At 45.5% G+C, this 20,652-nt stretch overlaps 3 protein-coding genes across 3 annotated transcripts; 2 read left to right on the top strand and 1 right to left on the bottom strand.

Annotated features, from left to right (window-relative positions):
- Positions 1-1,102: 1,102 nt before the first annotated feature.
- Positions 1,103-5,963, top strand: SERLADRAFT_448582 (uncharacterized protein; the record flags this gene model as incomplete). The annotated part of the gene is made up of 19 exons (XM_007317681.1): positions 1,103-1,305; positions 1,363-1,568; positions 1,630-1,890; positions 1,944-2,228; positions 2,317-2,444; positions 2,496-2,900; positions 2,953-3,145; positions 3,201-3,311; positions 3,363-3,434; positions 3,494-3,679; positions 3,739-3,819; positions 3,882-4,323; positions 4,378-4,535; positions 4,588-4,653; positions 4,709-4,802; positions 4,853-4,950; positions 5,010-5,318; positions 5,378-5,519; positions 5,575-5,963. The coding sequence occupies 19 exons, from the start codon at positions 1,209-1,211 to the stop codon at positions 5,625-5,627; spliced, it is 3,387 nt and encodes a 1,128-aa protein (XP_007317743.1).
- Positions 5,964-14,023: 8,060 nt separating this feature from the next.
- On the top strand, positions 14,024-14,890 carry SERLADRAFT_437351 (uncharacterized protein; the record flags this gene model as incomplete). The annotated part of the gene is made up of 1 exon (XM_007317682.1): positions 14,024-14,890. One exon carries the CDS (start codon positions 14,024-14,026, stop codon positions 14,888-14,890), a length of 867 nt encoding a protein of 288 aa, XP_007317744.1.
- A 4,822-nt stretch (positions 14,891-19,712) lies between these two features.
- Positions 19,713-19,937, bottom strand: SERLADRAFT_387878 (uncharacterized protein; the record flags this gene model as incomplete). Its single annotated transcript, XM_007317683.1, has 1 exon — positions 19,713-19,937. A coding segment is annotated over one exon (225 nt), but the record flags the coding sequence as incomplete, so codon positions are not given.
- Between the last annotated feature and the right edge of the window lie 715 nt (positions 19,938-20,652).

A 20,652-nucleotide genomic window follows, 5' to 3' on the forward strand; every position in this document is an offset into this window, starting at 1 on the left:
TCCCAACTAAGGTTTGTTTGCCCTAATATGAACTTTTGCATAGATGAAATTTTGGGCGGAGTTCTTGTTTGACTAGTTCCTGGTGAATCGCCCGAATGAGTGCGACAATACGTTTTCGCCATAAATTGAGAGGACTGGATGAGTAATACAGCAAAGAGAAACCAGTGAAGTGACGAGCACGCAGCGCATGCATACAGCTATCGTAAGAGTGATTGGCACAGAGCGCGATGAATCAAGATGGCCTAATGGAATAACCTCAAACACCGTATATTGAGCAACACAAATTCTATGCATTTGTGATACGACCCAGCACTTACTGAATATATACTATCGTTCGGTGTGGCCCTGAAGCTGTACAATCGATGATACATGGCTCGAGTCGCAGTTGGTAACTGGTAAGTCAAATTCAAGCTATACTAGCACTTACTTGACGTTAAATTCAGCATATAGAAGGCGATTATGGGAGGCAACTTGATATTCCGAGTCATAAGCAGCGTCCTCCCTGAACAACTCTGGTTAGATCGATATCACTTACCTGTGCAGTGGAGCATGGCAGAGACTACGTTGCTCGTCCTCGCCGTCTGGGTTGATCACAGAGCCAGATGGCATGCATGCGTCCCAGTGGCAACCCTAAGGTTGAATTCTAAGCATAACCATAAGCTAGATGAGCGAGGGTGCTGAGATTCGCAGGTGGATGAGATGAAGTTGCAAATAAACGGTGCTTGAGCAAAGCTGAACCGATTACGACATTTCCGCATCTCTTGGCAGCTAACTTAACAGGAAACAAAGTGCCCATCGCACGATTCGTCTCCCCCGTTGGTGTATGTACCATCGTGGCCGAGCGGCGGGATGATGTTAAGGTTCTAAAAGTGTATAATGCGAGTAAGATCACCTAATGTATGTAATGCGATAATTGCATAGAGAATAATATATGGGTTCTGTGTATTCTATGAACAAATGAGGCTTAGGAAACTAGTTTAAATTTAAAAGTGGTGGAGTGCCATTCAAATTCAAGTTCGGTTGAAGTTGTGTGGCACAATTGTTTATCATATGGTGCAGGCGTGACTGATTGTATTTGGTCATCACGTTCCAGCGGGTCCCGCACGAGTAGAACTTGAACTTACTTCAACAGAGTCAGACCGACTTCAACAACAGCGACGACTCGTGGCTCTCTTCCAACTTCATAAACAGATCGAAATTGAACTGTCATGGAGCCTACAAATCTTTCCAAAGTGGACGAGGAGAGGGCCCGCCAGATGAAGCGTGCAAAGCTCAAGGAACTTAACCTGGGTCTAGATAGCCAAGGTAAGCCTAACTCCTGGTTTATATTTTACTCGACTGATGAGCCATGGTCATGACCAGAATCTTCAAAGCTAGACTCGTCACTCAAGAGGCATACCGCTCTTATCAAACGAATGCGCCAGTCTATTGGAACCGAGAACCATGATCATATTCTCAAAGACATCGATTCTCTATCTCTAGAGAAGTACGTGGACGAAATAGCAGGCGCTGCTGTGGAGGGAATCGGAAGATGTAAAAGTGAAAAGGACGTGTGGAGCGCTGTAGAGGCAAGCATATTGATTTTCTCCGCTCCGAAATCACGAATACCTCGAACTAAACCACCATCAGATTATATCTTCATTACATCGACGTTTCTCAACCAGTTTCACTCCGGTCCTCATAAGCTCCCTATCTGCTGTCCTTAGCCCACCCTCCCGCTCCCAGTTGGCGGCTTTGCCACAAGAACAGCGTGAAAAAGAGGATGCAACCCGTGTTGCGCGCCAACGGCCTGTCCTTCGAGTGTGTTCTGAATTAGCATTAGTCGGAATCATCAGAGACGCACCTAGTAGAAGTGGCGGAGAATGGGTTATGAAAGTCCTGAAGGAACTGGTAAGTGTTTTGTTAGCATACAGTCACCTGAATTTTTCATGACCAAGATTTAGTTGTCGAATGACCCTTCCTTGTCATCGCTACCCTTATTGTCCACTTTTCTCAAGTCATATTCTCGTCCTTTTCTCGGTCTGGTGCCTCCGCAAGCCAAACAAATCCCAGTGAATGCGGAGCCAGGCACCTTGTCAGCTGCCTCTACAAACGATGTTCAAGCATCATTCCCCCCTATAATTAAAGAAGAAGAAGAATTGATTGAGCAAGACTTAAGGGATCGCATAAAGCGCATGTGCGAGGGCTATTTTGAAATTGTCTGTAAGAAGCTTGTAATTGAACATAAGGTCAGTACGTCACTCCACATATCTTTCTCTCTAATATTTGCTATCATGTCTCAACTTGTGCTTACTAATTATGGTGATCAATTTATAGCGCTTGCAAGAACAAGATCGAAGGAACCATGAAGCATACATTCGCTCTGGCGAGATATTTGAAGATAGACAACAAGCATATGAGAAGATGACGAAAGGATACGAGAAATTGCTTGCGAGCTGTCAAACGTATGTTTCGCATGTATCCAAGTTGACATCTCATTTATCATGTTATGCCAGGCTTTCTGAACTGTTGTACCAACCTCTTCCTTCTCTTCCAACCATCTCTCAGAAGTCGGATTCCATTCAGATCGGAACAAGTAATGGTATGGGCTTAGGTGACGAATCAGAAGATGTTTTGATGGTTTCTGGTGGGAAATGGGAGGATGAAGAGGAGCGGAGATTCTTTGAAGACATCCAAGATTTGAAGGATTTCGTACCTAAAAGTGTTTTGGGTATTGACTCTGAGGAAGTAGGTGATAAAGATGTCGATGAAGAAAAAGAGAGGATAGAAAAAGAAAAGGTCGAGGTAGAAGTGAAAAAGCTAGAAGAGGAGTTGGAGGGGCTCAAGCTGAATGGTCAGAATGGAGACACAAGCATATCGAGACCAGAAGAAATACCTGAAGATGATGAGCAGAATGCAGGGTAAGTGTCGTGATGCTATCTTTTGTTGTTTTTATGGACATAGTTGTCGCAGGACTGCGACGCCTACATCTCCCAAGCCTTCAAGCCCACCTTTATCGCCACAACTAGCTCTTCAGGGGTCTGCCCAGCTTCTGACAGCTTTGCTTACCCGTCTTCCGGATACCACCAATCGGGCATTGGTTGATCAAGCCGCAATTGACTTTGCCTTTCTCAACACTAAGGCAGCAAGGAAGAGATTAGTCAAGGTCAGCTTGTCAAGGTTGACACTAGACAGTGGGCTGAAATGATCGTCCCCTGTAGTTTTTGGCATCCGTTCAGAAGAATCGCACAGATTTGCTACCGCATTACTCGAGATTTGTGGCAACATTGAATAAATATATGCCAGATATTGGCACAGAGCTCGTCGGTTTGGTGAGTGCTGGTACTCCTAAATCTATTACGCCGCTCAGATAAAATGGATAGCTTGACGAAGAATTTCGATATTTGCAAAGGAAGAAGAACGTGGTGAAAGAACTTGCAGAAGTTAGGAACAAAGTGAGTTTTTCTCTTGTAGATAACTGATGTTCAGATAGGTGATGAAATTAACCTTGTAGAATATAACTTATTTGTCAAATCTCACGAAATTTCGTGTCGTGCCTTCCCACCTTATATTGCACATCTTCAAAGTCTGCCTGGATGACTTTTCAGGTACAAATGTTGACAATATCGCGCTGTTACTCGAAGGTTGTGGTCGGTTTTTGTTGAGAAGCGAAGAGACACGAGAAAGGTTTGCGACTATGGTGAGCCGGTATGGACATCTAAAACAAGTGGTATTTGCTGACTGAGTTTTGATTTCAAGTTGGAGCTCATGAGACGTAAACAAAGCATGCAGCATTTTGATCAGAGACAGATTCTTTTGCTCGAGAATGCCTATTACCAGGTTCGTTCCACTCGAGAGTTTACTCGTAGCTACTCTAATACCCCATTGAACCACTGAAATAGTGCAACCCCCCTGAACGAGCCCCTCGCCAGGAAAAAGAACGAATGCCGCTTGAGCTTTTCATTCGTCATCTCATCTATGACGTTCTTACTAAGAAGACAATCGACAAAGTCCTGAAACTCATTCGGAAGCTAGACTGGGAAGACCAAACGATCCGTCGCACGCTACATAAAGTGTTCACGAAACCCTGGAAGATCAAGTACAGCAACGTCAGTCTGCTTGCAATGTTGACGTACGATCTGCAACGCTATCACCCCTCGTTTGCGATCGCCGTCGTAGATCAAGTCCTTGAGGATATCCGTAGAGGCCTCGAGCAAAATGTATACAGTACAAACCAGCGTCGATTGGCTACCATGAAATACTTGGGAGAGCTGTATATATATCGCCTCATTGGCTCAAGCCTCGTCTTTGACACTCTTTGGTCCCTAGTGACCTTTGGACATGGTGAGATGGCAAACTATTCGCTAAAGTGCTATGTTTATTGGTTTCAATACCTAGCCGATGGTCGTCCACTACCTCATCAGCCTTCTCCGTTGGACATGCCGGACGATTTCTTTAGAATTCGGCTTGTCTGTGTGTTGCTCGACACGGTTGGCATGTGCTTCGACCGCGGGACCCAAAAAAGGAAGCTAGATGGATTTTTAACCTTTTTCCAAGTATTTTACATGCTTTTCTCCAAGCTCTGACGTGCTGATATATTTCATCTAGTATTATGTGCTTTGTAAAGAGGAAATCCCTATGGATGTGGACTTTATGCTATCCGATTCGATGGAGGTAAAATGGAGTCTTTTGCTGCAAGCTATGGTATTTGACTTGCTTTAATTGTTAGGCTGTTCGACCAAAGTTGGCGTCATTCAAGACTATCGAGGATGCTGCCACTGCTGTCGATGAAATGTTCAGTCAGGCTATGCAAAATGCTGGCTGTGAGTAAATTCATTGGCTTTGGTTTGCTAAATAGCTAAAGGCATTATAGTGGCACCAGGAGAAGATAGCGGCGAAGACAGCGAGGATGAAAACGGACGACCTCAAGGGCAGGATGATGATGAAGAAGACACCGCTCAAGAGTCCTCGGTATGCGTTGTTTTTGTAAACGTTACTTTAGCCAGCCGCTTACCTTCATACCCGGTAAGAACGAAGACCGTGCTCCGTCACCTGAGCCAGTCATCGTTCTCTCTAACCAGGAGAATCTTGGCCCATCAGAGGAGGCAGATGCGGAGTTTGCAAAGGAGCTCGCTAAAATGGTTACAGACTCCTCAACTGAATCAAGAAAGGTTGACAAGAAGACTGCTTTGTCATTGTGGGAATCCGCTGTTTTACCTCCCGGTGCACGCAAGAAGCGCGCGGAGGATGACACCGACGGAGATGCGGATGCGGATGGGACCGAGGGTCAACCTGTCATGAATTTCACGATCATCACGAAACGGGGCAACAAACAGCAGGTATATACTATACTGAACACTAACAACTATTTCTTAATGTCGTTTGTAATTTAAAACAGGCTCGTCAACTTCGAATTCCAGCCGAATCTGCTCTTGCTGTTCATACACGTTCTGCTCAGCTGCAAGACAAAGTAGAGCAGCAGCATCTCAAGCGCCTTGTTTTGAATTATGAGCAACGAGAAGAAGCCGAGGAACTAAAAGGTCAGTCTTCATATTGCATGCGCGAAGAAGACTGTCTGATAACTAACTTTATCAGCTCTGGAAACTCGGAATCGGGCAGGGGCTATCAAGATTCGCTATGTTGGCTGACCGAAAAGTTTTTATTTGCGACCTGCATCAATCACGCGATAACTTGAGCCAAATCGCGCCGTCATCTTGGATGGTGCTGACCCAACATGGGCGCTATGTCTGCCTCTACGGCCGACTTGGTATACATGCCGATTGCTATAGTCGATAGTCGGCGTAAGTATTTCCTCGAGCGTCATATATCGACCTCGGGTTGTTGCTGATACATCCAGGCGGATACTCAATTACTAGGAGAAGCCCATTCTGTATATGTTCCAATGCCTTGCCTGTCTTGTTTGCACTGAAATGTCCTGCTGCATTACATAGCTCATTAAATCCATCCTATAAACCAATTTAGAGCTCTGTATTATTTCGTGAGTGGAAGGCGAACCCGAGGACCCAGAAGTACCTGAGGTTGCAGCATGGGCTTCCGTGAGTGAGCTGAGGGGCAGAGGATATAGGTCCCCTAGAGTAGAGCTATAAGGATGTGAGATTAATTCGTTGTCATTACCTGTAGAGATGATGAGAACCCCGTCTACGCATTATATATCTCCTTGTGAAGTGCGTTCATAGTGGCTTTATAGTGTAGTGGTGATCACTCGAGATTCTGCGAAAAGTTCGAAACGGAATAATCGGGGCAGCCGACGCATGTCCGGCTGTGCAAACACTCACGACATGCCACTTTCAGCCACATACAACATTTCTCCAAACTACGTTCACAGCTGGCCGTGATATTCGCACGGTATGGTGATGTCAAACTATAGTACAACCTAGTCTCCTATACTATCGTTGGACACCGGATGCAACCGGTAAGAGATATGTACTTGGGCCTCCAGAGGCTCAACGATCACTGTACAGGTAGCTAGAAAATTGTCAGATGTAGAATATAGTATAGAGAATATAATTGTGAAAGAATTTAGTGAATAGCTTATCTGTAGCAACAACGACAGACCTGACACTATGCTCTTGAACTCCAGAAGTGTGAATTTTGAGGGAAAGATGGCCAGATTTGACCAGATCTCGTGCTGGGAATATTGCAATATCTTTCTAGAAAACGTCAATAGGTAGGCCCCTACAATGCCAGATACTTACTGAGCTGATTGGGGCCTCAAAGCGTCTGGAGAAACAAAAACAATGATGGAGTTGTGACTAGGCAACCAAAACAGGCAATCACACACCAAGATAATCAATCAAGGACTGCTAGCTCTGCTTCGGTACGTACCGCACATACCACCAGCGTCAGGACTTGGTGTGACCTGGCGGAATTTGACTTGTAAGCTCCGTGTTACGCATGAAGTGCTTAACAAAGTCTGAGGGTTCGTCGAGGTTTGTAAAGAGATGTAACAACCAAGAGTTAGTTACTCTGGCGCACACAGAACCACACTATAAAGAAAATGAAGAGGGAGTGGTTACCCCTTGAGCTGCAGAGAGTTTGTTGGTTAACAACAGGAGGACTCGCTGAGGAGTCTCCTGGATCTATTGGGGTATATATACTACTACAGGTTGTTTGTACATGTGTACTATACAGTTGATGAAGGCAGTGGCTGATGATGTCACAGGGCCTAGCCCGTATGGCCAGCTCCACTGCGTGAGAGAGTTAAGTCTAAAAGTAAAAGAAAGGCAACGCGGCGCGAGAAAGGGAAATGCCGCGTGGCACTTAAAGTATAAAGTTAAAGCGGAGAATAAAAAGGAAAGGAGATGTCCGGAAATTGTGTTATCGTAACACTACCCCCCTTCTAAGGCTCGACTTCCAGGCGAGACCAAATTCCGGAGGTAGTGGTAAAATTTTCGGGCATAGGTTGAAAGAGGGAATTAAAAAGGTTTGAATCCATGCCTCTAAGCTTCCTGGGAGCTGAGGGATTCCTAGAATAAAATTTGCGAACAGCATCGTGGGAGTTTTCCAGATGGGATTCTGGTTCCCACGTTCTGTCCTCGTCTCCATAGCCTTTCCATAGGACCAGGAACTCTAATTTTCCACGCTTCAAGCGTGCATCTACCACCTGTTCGACTTCGAACTCTTCTTCACCTTCCTGGGTGACTACCACCGGACCGGGCCGGTCTACGCGCTGTCCCGGCAGCGGTCCTTTGTAGGGTTTCACACGGCTAATGTTAACCGTGGGTACCACCCTCATTCGTTTTGGGAGTTCCAGCTCCACCGCATTAGGTTTGACTTCCTTAATCCGGTAAGGGCCAATCCACTTTTCGGTCAGTTTTCTAGACTGCCGGTCTTTTAATTTCAAGTGGTCGGTGTCTAACCAGACCAGGTCGCCGACCTTGTAATCAGGGGCCTTAGAGCGTCTACGCTCTGCCCTGTCTTTCATCTGCTCCGCAGTTTTAAATAGCGCTTTGCGCGTTTTGTCCAAGACAGACTTCATGTCTTTTGCCATGTTCCCAGCAGCCTCGTTTTTGCTTTTGCCAGGTTCTACACCCATTCTGGGGAGGTACGATCTAGTAACCTCGAATGGTGCCTTTCCTGTAGCCGACGACTGTTTAATATTATAAGAGAACTGGGCTATCTTTAGCCACTTGGCCCAATCTGTCTGTCTGTCGTTAATAAATATCCGGAGATACTGTTTCAACTCCTGGTTGAGTCTCTCCGTTTGTCCATCGGTTTGCGGATGGAACGCCGTGGATAATTTAGGTTTGATGCCCAGCATCCGGCACAATTCTTTCGTAAACTCGCTAGCGAATTGCGGTCCTCTATCGGAGATTACCGTTTCTGGTAACCCATGGATGGACCATACGGAATCCTTAAATAGGTCTGCCGTACCGGCGGCAGTGATGGTTTTGTTGGTGGGTATGAATACCACTTCTTTGGAGAAGCGGTCTACTACCACCATTACTGAATCGTACCCGTTTGACTTGGGCAGATCCGTCGTGAAGTCCACTGATATATCCTGCCAGGGGCCAGCTGGTATCGGGTTCGGCATGAGTTTACCGGCCGGCGGTTGATGGGAATTCTTGGCCATGGCGCATCTCAGACAGGATTTTACGTATTCCTGTACGTTTTTGACCATGCCCGGCCACATGTAGTTTCTGGAGATCAACTCCATCGTTCGTTGCCATCCAGGGTGCCCAGCCACTGGAGTGTCATGATGTCTATCTATTGTCTTGATCCTTGCGGACTCAGGCACATAGATTTTGTTTTTGAAATGAAAGAGCCCGTCTTTCCATAAATAGTTTTCATTGCCGTCAAGGCGTGCCTTTTCCTCTGGGGAGATGTCTTTCCTGAAGACTTCCAGGAGGTCGGAATCTTGCCCGATTCTAATATTGGCAACCCTTGATTGATCTATCAGGGTGACACCTTTGTTGTCATCTTCAATGCCGTTGGCATGATCCTCTCTTCTAGATAAAGTGTCCGCTTTCCCCATTGAGCTTCCTGGCTTATGAATTAATTTATAATTGAACCTTGACAAGTACACCGCGTAGCGGGCCTGTCTCCGGTTCAGGTCTCGGGCCGTCATGAAGTACTCTAGGTTCTTATGATCGGTCCAAATTTCGAATTGGTGCCTAGCACCTTCTAAGTAGTGCTGCCAGTGCTCTAAAGCTCTAATGATGGCCAGCATCTCCTTGTCGTATATTTGATAGTTACGCTCTGTAGGCGACAAACTATGCGATAAATAGGCACAAGGCCTCCAAAGATCATCAGGGCATTTGATTGATAGAACAGCCCCAGTGGCGAAGTCAGAAGAGTCGGTTTCTAGCCGGAACTCTTTGTCTAATTCAGGGAATGCCAATATGGGCGCTGTTGTAAATGCCTGTTTAAGCTTATCAAAAGCTTCCTGTTCTTTGGCGCCCCAATGCCAAACAAGGTCCTTTTTGGTGAGATCGTTCAACGGTCTCGTGATTTTTGCGAAGTCTTCAATAAACCTTCGGTAGAAATTACCTAAGCCTAGGAAGGCCCTAACTCCTTTGACGTGAGTAGGTTCTGGCCATTCCAAAATAGCTTGAACTTTCTCAGGGTTCATCCTGATTCCGTTCTGGCCTATGATCATACCGAGGAAGTCTACTTCCTTCACTTTAAAATTACATTTTTCGGGTTTAACAAATAGGTCCCGTTCCTGTAAGCGTCGAAGGACTTCTTGCACGATCCTGTCATGCTCAGCCTCATCGTCCGACTTTGTAAATATTAATAAATCGTCAATGTAAATGACGACACAGTTTTCCATATCCGCAAAGATCTCGTTCATCATGCTCTGGAAGGTCGCCGGTGAATTGGTCAACCCAAAGAACATAACAAGGGGTTCGAAAGATCCTCGGTGGCACGTGAACGCGGCCTTCCAAGCATCTTCCTCTTTGATTCGTACATTGTTGTACCCCCATCTGAGATCCATCTTTGTCAGGATCTTGGCGCCAGCCAATTTGTCCACTAGCTGACTAATCAAAGGCAGAGGATACGCATTTTTAACCGTGTGCTCATTCACGTAACGATAGTCCATAATCATTCGCTTTTTACCATCCTTTTTAGGAATGAAGAACACCGGGGACGTCATAGGACTTTTGGAAGGTCTGATGTAACCCTTCCTAAGTTGTTCGTCTATGAAACTAGATACCTCGTCTCTTTCGGGAGCAGAGAGCGGTATCATGTGTCCCTTCCTTGGTTTGAAGGTGTCTTTCAAATCTATAGCATGGTCCCAAGGCTTAGCCTCTGGGAAGCGCTCTGATTTGTGTTTCGAAAAGACTTTCCAGAAGTCGTGGTACTCGGGAGGTACCAGCCTCTTAATCTCTTCCTCAGGTTTTACCTCATCATCATCATCGTCGATCTTTTCTAAAGGTCTGAGCTTGTAAACGTGACTAGCGTTTAACTTTTCGAGACGCTCATTGTGACGGACATGATTTGGTTTACCCAAGTTTACACATTCCTGGGGACAACGTGACAATGTGACAACCCCTGTCTGCCAGTTGATCTCAGGATTGTGTTTAAATAGCCAGGTCCAGCCTAAGATTAAATTAATCTTCCCTAGTTGGGTAGCCTCGGCAGTGACTCGTTCTCTGTGTCCTTGGTATTCGACCACAAAAGAACATTTGTGTGTAATACAGCCACCTGCGTTAAGCGTACCGTCAACGTTATAGACGGGAATAGATGTTTCTAATTTTACAAGGGGGAGTCCAATTTGCTCCGCCCAGACCTGATCTATGAAGATCCCGTTAGCGCCTGAATCAAGCAGTGCGCTCGTTGAGTGTACTTTGCCCCTGGCAAGGTTTTCCACGCCAACGTCTAAACGGATCTCCTTTTGGAATAAATACGTGCGCATCAACGCATGCCTTGGGATTTCGGGAAAGGGTGGCTCCGAAGAAGAAGAAGAAGAAGAAGAAGGAATCTTGAATGACACATGTTTTTCTATTTTTGTTTTACCAGAATCAAGCACCCTAGTGTTTGTCTCGCCGAGGCCACGCTCCAAGGGAGATGCTGGTGCAGCGGTAGTATCATAAATATTGCAGTTACATTTCTTCATACAAGTACATACTTCTGATAACAAATTTAAAAACTTATTTACAAATTGGGGAGCCATCCCCGTCATTCCGTTATTGCTCGTGCAACACCCCGGAGCAGGGGCCACTTTGTTGTGGTTTACTTCATTTTTACCAGGAGCTAAGGCACCCAAGTGACCTAAGCCCCGAATTCTTTTCCCTGAGCCTTCATTTCGTTGACCTGTTGGTCATAGAAGAAGGCCCGGATTTCGTCGTAAGAACGACCGGCCAAAGAGTTGAGCCGATCGTCCGGCTTCTCGATTTCTAGTTGGCGCGCCTGGCGCCCTTGATTATTTTTTTGTTGGGCAGCCTGCGCCTCGTTTTTACAGTCTCGGGACATGTGTCCCTCTTGGCCGCAGTTGTAACAGTTGCCCTTGAATCTGCGCATTTGTCCGCCTTGGACCGCGCCGATATCCATAGGAGCACCCTGTCCTGGCTGCAGCCCGAACGGCTTGAACCTGTGAGAGTGATTATGATGTTGGTTTGATGACCCAGGGCGCCTCTGGGGTGTGTTGTTTTGTTTGGTGGACCCGCCACCTTGGTGCATGGTGTAGAGCTCTATGGCTCTACCGACTCGTCGTACTTCCTCAGCCGCCAGGGCCAAGTTGTCACTTCGTGTATCCTGCAGATAGATCTGTTCTGCAATGCGAGGGTTCACATTGCGTTCTAGCAGTTCCACTGCGTGTTCATTGCCAAGACCCCCTTGGATTGAGAGGGCCAGGAACCGGGTTACGAAATCATCCGTCCTCATGTTTCCTTGTTTGAAGGAACGGATTTGCTGACGCGCCCAGTCACGCTCAGCTTGCGGTTTGAAATATTTTTCGATCTCGGTTTTGAGATCGTCCCAGGTGGGCCACACACCCGCGGTGTAGCATTCCTGGAGTCTTACTTGGGCGTATCGACCCGCCACAGGTCCTTTTAGGCGAGATAGCACCGCAGTGGCTACCTCAAAATCGTCGGCAAACGCGTCCCAGTTCGCCTTGACCCAAATCTGGAGCTTGATCCACCATTCGGCAAATCGCGCTCTGTCTCCTTCGAAGGCGCCAGGGTCAGCGACGACTTCGACTTTCTTGTTAAACTTTTTCTCTACCAAGGGGGTTGCTACAGGGGGGTTGGCCTGTATCTCGGCGAGCTGTGAGGTTAATGCAGCTATCTGCGTACGCATTGCGTGCAGTAGCGCATTCATGTCTTGGGGTTGCGACGACATGTCGACTTGTTCTCTTTGGGTAACGTAAAAATAGGTAACTGGGGGTCCCCGCTTGCTATCTGCGGATCAACCTCTTCCCAGCTGAGTATCAGATCTCAATCTCCGACTACCCACACTATAGTATTTAAAAAGGTATATAAAAATGTGTTTGTAATAAACCCTGGTCCGAACGGTTGTCAGGGGGTGGTCCGCTTGTTAAGCTGTCAACCCTTCTCCAGACTGGCGGAGGCAAGTGCCCGGCCTGGTCAGAGGTATTCGAAAGTGAAAGTTTGTATTCTAAATCTAATCAACAGTGGTTCCACACTGACTGCTGAGCTAAGGTACTCCCCTTAACGCTGGGGGCCGCGTATCGAAGGTTTGCGTTCTTCTCCCGAAGCACTACAAGGCCGTCGCTAGGAGCGCACCTATCTGCTATGTGGGATATTCCTAACCGCTAACCAATCTCCTTCACCCTGGAGTCCGGGTGCCCAATGGGACTTTTGCACACACGTGCGAGAGAGTAGAAGAGCGAGTCCTAATGTAACAACCAAGAGTTAGTTACTCTGGCGCACACAGAACCACACTATAAAGAAAATGAAGAGGGAGTGGTTACCCCTTGAGCTGCAGAGAGTTTGTTGGTTAACAACAGGAGGACTCGCTGAGGAGTCTCCTGGATCTATTGGGGTATATATACTACTACAGGTTGTTTGTACATGTGTACTATACAGTTGATGAAGGCAGTGGCTGATGATGTCATAGGGCCTAGCCCGTATGGCCAGCTCCACTGCGTGAGAGAGTTAAGTCTAAAAGTAAAAGAAAGGCAACGCGGCGCGAGAAAGGGAAATGCCGCGTGGCACTTAAAGTATAAAGTTAAAGCGGAGAATAAAAAGGAAAGGAGATGTCCGGAAATTGTGTTATCGTAACAAGAGACTTATCCGAAGACAAGTTCGAGAATGTAGTTCTGAGTGGAGGTTTTCCAACGGGAGTTGATCTTCTTCTGAATAGAAGTTTGATCTTAGGAGTCTAGCTTTGTAAGCGTAAACTGCGTAGAATCGTATTGGAGAATACTACTGCTATTACATGGTATTTATAATGGAAAGGAATTGGTGATAGGAGTTAGGTCCTATCTAGGGCAGGTCCGTCTGTTGAGGACTAAGTACTATAATAGGTACTGTGAATGCGAGAGGAACGGAAGTGTACGTGAAGGAAATGAGTCATTGGTCCGATGGTATAACCGATGAGTAAAAAGAAATGAGTAGTCCTTAAATGTCCAATAGAGATCGTAACACTCTGCCTGATTTGGTCTGTGAGTGCCGCTGTGACCCAGTGTGACCAGAAATTGCAGAACCATTCCAAAACATGTGTTGTCTTTTCGGTTTTGTTCCGCTGCTCCAATGCTTCGAGTCCTTGCTTATTTTTCTACATAGGCAGCTAGAAAACTAAAAATTATATCTACTGGTCAAGTCTAAAGCTCAACGACTGGTGAGTTATTCAACTTCTCCCCAGGCCAATTGCACCTATTGTCCAACGATAGTAAGCAGACCATCAATCCGGAAGGGAGAAGTTCCGGAAAAGAAGGTCTGCCGCGGTTGGCGAGGGTGCAACCGTTGCTCAGGCCTTTGGTCTCAAGCCATCGGCGATAACAGTTTTATGATGTACTTTACCTTAGTAATACAAACATGTGCTGAAAATTTTGATGTGGCGCTGCGATAAGATCAAGAGATCAAGCCCCTATTGAGAGAATCTACTCCCATAACGAAACATGGCAGACAATGCTCATTGTCTCGGTCGTACAATTTCAGTCCCTAATCTTTCTAGTATTCCTCCATTCCCTCAGACACCAATATTAACCCCTATCAGCTTAGCTCGTAGCCACTCCGAGTCTCAATCATTGCCCCTTTTCTTTCAATCAACTCCCCCCCCATTCCTTACTCAACCCAACACACCTACGCCATCAAGGCCATTCCTTACTCAACCCAACACACCTATGCCATCAAGGCCAATGCCTCGAGCTGGTTCCCAGCATAAAACACATCAGCAGAAAATACAACTCATTTTAGATGTAATTGATAAACAGGCTCACTGGACTTTTGCTCGATTCTTGCATGAGATTTTCCACATGAAAGAAGATGATGGCGTTAAGATCTTGCAACTATGGTTTGATCATCCTGATGGTCGTCCGCATGAGGTTTTCCGCATGAAAGAAGATGATAGTGTTAAGATCTTGCAACTATGGTTCGATCATCCTGATGGTCGTCCGAAACCTAATCAAGACATCAGCTCAAACACTATGTACTCACCAGAGACTCCTTACCTTGAAATCAAGCCCGCCCGGCCTGCCTTGACTTCCTTTGCTGTCCAAATAGTAGATAAACAGCTCCGGAAGGAGCAGCAGAAAGTGTTGCAGCCTGAGACAGGACTTGCAGTGGGAAAACAAACATCTGAACCTCAATGGGTGGCAATAGGCAGAACAACGTTAGCCAAAGCCATGCAGGCCTTCAAGACTCACCAGCCTCTTCTATGGCACTACGTCCTGTTGCTTTCTTCCCCAAGGATCCGTATTCGCAATGGAGTCCGTGTAATCCACAAGTATCATCCCCCTGAACCAGTCAGTCATTTCTACAAATAACAGTAAGCACACACACTTACACATATGCAGATCTGTGCGCATATTATATCAAGTATAGATTTCTTGCATACCGAGAACGCTCGCATACTGCCAGCCGAGCATTCTATCCTCTACTTCGCTTGTGGTGCCCCTCAGACTCTGTTCACCCATGGTTCACGCATTGCACATACTGTTAGTTTTGGTGATTCTGCACCTAGTTGTGCTATCTATTTTCCCTTCTTTCTAAACCACTTTCCTCTTTATTCTTTTTGCTCTATTGTTCAGTATTCACTGAGCATTCTATAATTTCGCCTGTGTGGCTGATTTGTTTACCTTTGTTTACAAAACTTCGGACTAGTATTGCAGAGTCTAATATTCCTATTCTTTAGTTACTACATACTGGACTCTAGTTCTGTCCCTGTTAGCTCTCAGCAAGTGGCTAGACACTTCCCAGAAGTTCTCATTTGATCAGGTTATGAGCCCTGGTGCTTTATTGTGCTATTGTATAAGCTTAGTCATTCTTACATGTTTGGCTATGTTTGTACACTTACCATATATGGATATGTCAGATCAGGAGGGAGTGTTAGAATATACTCTGACATACCAATACCCCATAGGATTATACCTCTGATTTGTAAGCCAATCCAGTATGCAGCAGCTATACTGTGTAAGATGTCCGTGGTTGCATGTTATGTTTAAGATCCAATATTGTATAACCTTGGCCATATAGCTCAATTGGTAGAGCAGCTGGCATGTATCCAGAAGGTTCCAGGTTCAATCCCTGGTCTGGTCATTATCCAATTTGAACAGGTTATGAGCCCTGTGCTCTAGCAATCTTCCTGACTTCATACCTCATCATCCAAGCACCCTACTGTTTATCCCTCTTGCAAATTGTCTTCTGGGTCTCTGATAACCCTCTCTATCATCTCTGTTTGTTTTAATTCCATCTGGATCACTCCCTATATGATAAAACTATGTGGAACTCAGCCGCTGCCCAAGAGGCTATAGAAACGACTTTATTATTTACCTATGTGAAACTACAATGGATGTTAGTTTAAGGTGATCTCTAATAAATGTAATGTAACATACCTCAGCCGCTGTCCAAGAGGCTATAGAAACGACTGAGATATTCCTATACTAAACCCCCTACTACTTATAGCTGGAGGTGCTACTCGCTATAGTATAATGACTCCTAGGAGTACAATTGTGCTCCTAGGAGAACAATGGTGACTCCATGGAGTGGTGGCTATGCTCCATGGAGAACAATGGCTGCTTCGGCAGAGACCGGGTTTATCCAGTTTTGTCACTCCCACCCGAGTGCAACCGTAGTCCCATAGCTTTAAAGAATTTCCAGTGTTTTTTGTGAGTGAGGGGTTTAGTGAGAATGTCGGCAACCATATTTCCTGTAGGAACATATCTGATTACTGCCTCTCCCTTTGATACTAAGTCACCTCGGATAAAATGATATTTCCGTTGAATGTGTTTTGTGCGAGCATGGAACTGTGGATCTCATGTAAGAATAATAGCTGCTTGATTGTCACAGTGCAATGTTGTAAATCCATTTTGAGCATGTACAATTTCTTCAAAAAATGTCCGAAGCCATGCAAGGTGTTGTCCAGCATTGCTCAATCCAATGTACTCTGACTCCATGGAGGATAAAGCTACCATGCTTTGTCTTTTGCTTGTCCAGGAGATTGCTCCTCGGATGGTGATAAAAACAAAGCCTGATGTTGATCGAGACGTGTCTGGGTCTCCAGACCAATCTGCATCTGAATATCCATAGAAATCCATGTCCATGGAGACATCTGTGCCATCATATTGTAGTTCCATGTCCCTGGTTGCTTTCAGATATTGGAGGACACATTTTGCAGCTTCCCAGTGATGGCTCCTTGGAGCTGAGCTATGCTTGCTTAGTATTCCAACAACGTAGGCAATGTCTGGGCGGGTTCCGAGCATGGCATACATGAGGGAGCCTACAATTGAGAGGTATGACACTTGGCGCCCTTCAATATGCATCTCGTGTTGCACAATATCTTCCCCTGGAGCATTTGCAAGGAGTTTTGATCCATGGGCCATTGGTGTCTATACTGGTTTGCAGTTCTTCATTCCAGTACGCTCCAGGACTGTGTCAATGTATTGGCGTTGCAATAGGGATATTGTTTTGTTTGAACAATCACGTTGGATTTCTATTCTGAGGATGTATTTTGCTTCTCCAAGGTCCCGCATTTTGAATATGGATTCGAGTTTGGCTTTTGTGATATCCATGAATTTTCGGGATGAAGCTCCTAGGAGGAGGTCATCTACATAGACAACAACAAAGCATATTTGTTTGTTTTCCCGGAATACATAGAGACATGTTTCTGCATTTAGTCTTGTGAAACCGAGCTCCTGGAGCTTGAAATCAAAAGTTTTGTTCCATGTACAACCAGCTTGTTTTAACCCGTAGATGGATTTCTTCAATCTCCAGCAATATCCAGGTTGGATAGGAACACCCCCTGGAGGAAGCATGTACAGTTCTTCTTCAAGTTCTCCATTGAGATAAGCTGTGGATACATCCATTTGATCAAGTTCTAGGTTGTACTTTGCTGCCAGGGCTAGAATATTTCGGATTGACTCTAAGTTTGCAACCAGAGCAAAAACCTCCTGGTAATCAATCCCCTCCCTTTGAGTAAAACCTCGTGCAACAATCCGGAGTTTGTATCTCTCAATGTTTCCGTTTTGATCAAACTTGATCCGGAACACAGGTTTTAATGTGATGGGTTTTACTCCCTTCAGAAGTGGAACAGTGTCATATACTGCATTAGTATTGAGACTTAGGAGTTCCTCCTCCAAGGCAGACTTCCATAATTCTCCATCCGGACGTGATAAGGCTTCCTTTAGTGTCCTTGGAAGGTCTGTGTTAGATGGACCGGTACTTGCTATTCCAGCAAAGAATGTCTCCTCTGTATCAGATGTTTCTTCATGAACCTCAGTGTGAGGCAACAATAAACTATAACAAAAACAAAACCTGTCTCCTTCTGCACTTGCAGGGAGTAAGAGGTTCGATGAGCTTGAGGTCGACAGACGCTAGTAAATATAGCGAGTAGAGGACTTGGGAGGTAAGCTCAAGGGTTTCGGTTGAGGAGTAAAGCGGGTAAATTCAGTAATAGAAAACTAAGGAACTATACATGAATAGGTAAGACTTTATATAGTGAACGGTTTGTTCCTCAGACTGAAAGGAGAATAAACAAAAAGTGGTCTGAGGAATTAATCATCCAATAAGAAAAAGAGAGAACAACTATTGTATGACTTTTAACTTGATTAATCAGCGGGTGAGAGGAATTAATCATCCAATAAGAAAAAGAGAGAACAACTATTGTACGACTTTTAACTTGATTAATCAGCGGGTGAGAGATTTGTACTAATAATAGATGTTTGTTACGCATGTTCAGGAACCGTATCCTCATGATGAGGTACAATTCTGATCAAAGCGTTTATTAGTATATCCAGGCCTTAATGGGGCTTGGAGCTGGTTGGCGAGATGCCTACTACCAGTCCCTACCCATTGTGCTGGCTGGCTGGGAGTGATACCCAGTCTCTGATCTGTGATATAAAGTGGTAATGGTGGTTAAGAAAGCCTGTTAGGGCTATGAGAAGTAATATGGCAAATGATACCTCTAGCCCTAGAGCCAGAGGTGTAATGGGAAAGGTGTTTGAGAACCAAGACATAGAGAAGATAAGAAAATAATAAAATGGTCCTTACACTCAGGAGTGTTAGGTTTCTCCATGGAGTTGTCATGTTGCTCTTTTCGAGACTGTTCCTCATCTAGAGTCCTTTGATAATCTCGGTTTTTGTCTGCAGGACGGGTCTGGCGACTGCTTCTGCGTACTCCTAGGACTTCAGCAGGCATGACTGCTCTTTTAGGAACTTGTGCAGGTACTCCAGGGAGTAGCAGCATTTGTGTATTTGTTGCCCCACTCACTCCTGAAGGTGTTGAATCACTCCTCGGAGGTGTTGGATGACTCCTTGGAGGTGTTGTATGCCTTCCAGAAGGTGATCCAATGGACAGGCTGTCTAGCTGTATTCGGACTTTTTCCACATCAGCTGGCTGTATGTTGAGGGGCTGTCCTCCCACTGACTGTAACTCTACTTTGGCTTTCCGTTCTGAAGATGGCCAGTGTTCAGGTCTTGGTTGTAGAGACTGTTGTGGAGGGTGTCTTAGCTGATCAGGTGCTCCCACTGCTCTCGGAACGTCTCCACAGAAGTATTGCCCCACTGCTCTCGGAACATCTTCATGCTGATATGGTTCCATTGCTTGTGGAACATCTCCTTGGAGATGTGGTTCCATTTGCAATTCATTTGGATCTCAGATCCGAGGGTCAGGATCATCCTCCTCCAATGTTTTTTGGTCTGGATAGTGAGCATTCTCTGGAATGAGTCCCTCCCACTGATCTGTGCTAGTGTCTGTGTTCCAGGGAGCAGTGTCATCCTTTTGTACCGTTCCGGATTCATTGAATATAACATGCCGACTGGAAAACACAGTCCGTTTTTCAGTGTCTAGGAGTTTGTAGGCTTGCTTTCCATGTGTGTAGCCAATCATTATGGCTTTGCGCCCCTTGGAGTAAAACTTCCCTTGCCTTTTGTCTTTCGGAATCAAGGCATATGCTTGGCATCCGAAAGGGCGAAACAAAGTTGGATCAACTCTCCTTTTAAACAGTATTTCATATGGGGTCTTTCCATGGAGTCCTGATGCTGGGCTGCGTGCTGTGATATATGCAGCTGTTTGCATGGCATCTACCCAAAATGACTTTGGGAGCTTGGAATCATGGAGCATAGTGGTTGCTAATGTAGCCAATGTCTGATTCATGCGTTCTGCAATGCCATTTTGTTCCGGAGTATCTGCAGCTGTAGTTTCTTGGATGACACCATCTCCTCGGAGTTGATTTTTGAATGCATTGCCAGTATATTCTCCTCCCCCATCGCTCCGGAGGAATTCTGTGTATAGTGGAGTGAAGTTTTCTTCTCCCAAATGAGTCCAGAAGAATGTTTGGACATCTTCTTTCCATTGCTTGTATCGTTCCAGTGCTTCACTTTTATGTTTTAGGAAATATATCCATGGAAATTTGGAGAAATCATCTACAATGATAATCCAGTACCAAAAACCCTCCCTGGAAGTTGGTTTGATTGGTCCTCCAACATCTGTGTGCACAATTTGTATGGGGCGCTTGGCTCGGTTTCCTCCAGTGGACTTGAAAGGTAATTTCTTCATCTTTCCTAAAGCACAAGGTTCACAAAACTCCAGGGTTCCGGTAAGGGTGTCTATGTCCTGGAGCTGTCTTTTTGTAACCATTCATTGCAAGCGGTCCATTCCAATGTGTCCCATTCTCCTGTGCAATAAATTTACATCTACTGCTGCAAAAGCTGACTCCAGGTTGATTTTGGGTTTTGCTTGGATGTGATAAAGTCCTTGCTTGTGTAAGGCAGTGAGGATAAGTTCCTCCTTTTTCCGAACTTCACAAGCATTTGACCCTGCTGGAAAAAGTGTTGATAACCCCGTTTTGGACAATTTGTGGACAGAGACGAGTGCTAACGTGAAGTTTGGCACAAGTAAGACATTTGACAGTGCAATATTGTAGTCCTTTTTGCCAACAATTACTTGTAGGATTACTGTTCCAATGCCAATGGCATTTACAGAGGATTCATCCCCAAAACTGATTGTCCTCGGAGGATGCAGAACATGGTATGTTCCTGGCTCAAACCAGGAGCGGTGAGGGACCATGTGGGATGTTGCTCCGGAGTCAAT

Source organism: Serpula lacrymans (genome assembly GCF_000218685.1).
Source record: "Serpula lacrymans var. lacrymans S7.9 unplaced genomic scaffold SERLAscaffold_6, whole genome shotgun sequence".
In the NCBI taxonomy this organism is placed as follows: domain Eukaryota; kingdom Fungi; phylum Basidiomycota; class Agaricomycetes; order Boletales; family Serpulaceae; genus Serpula; species Serpula lacrymans.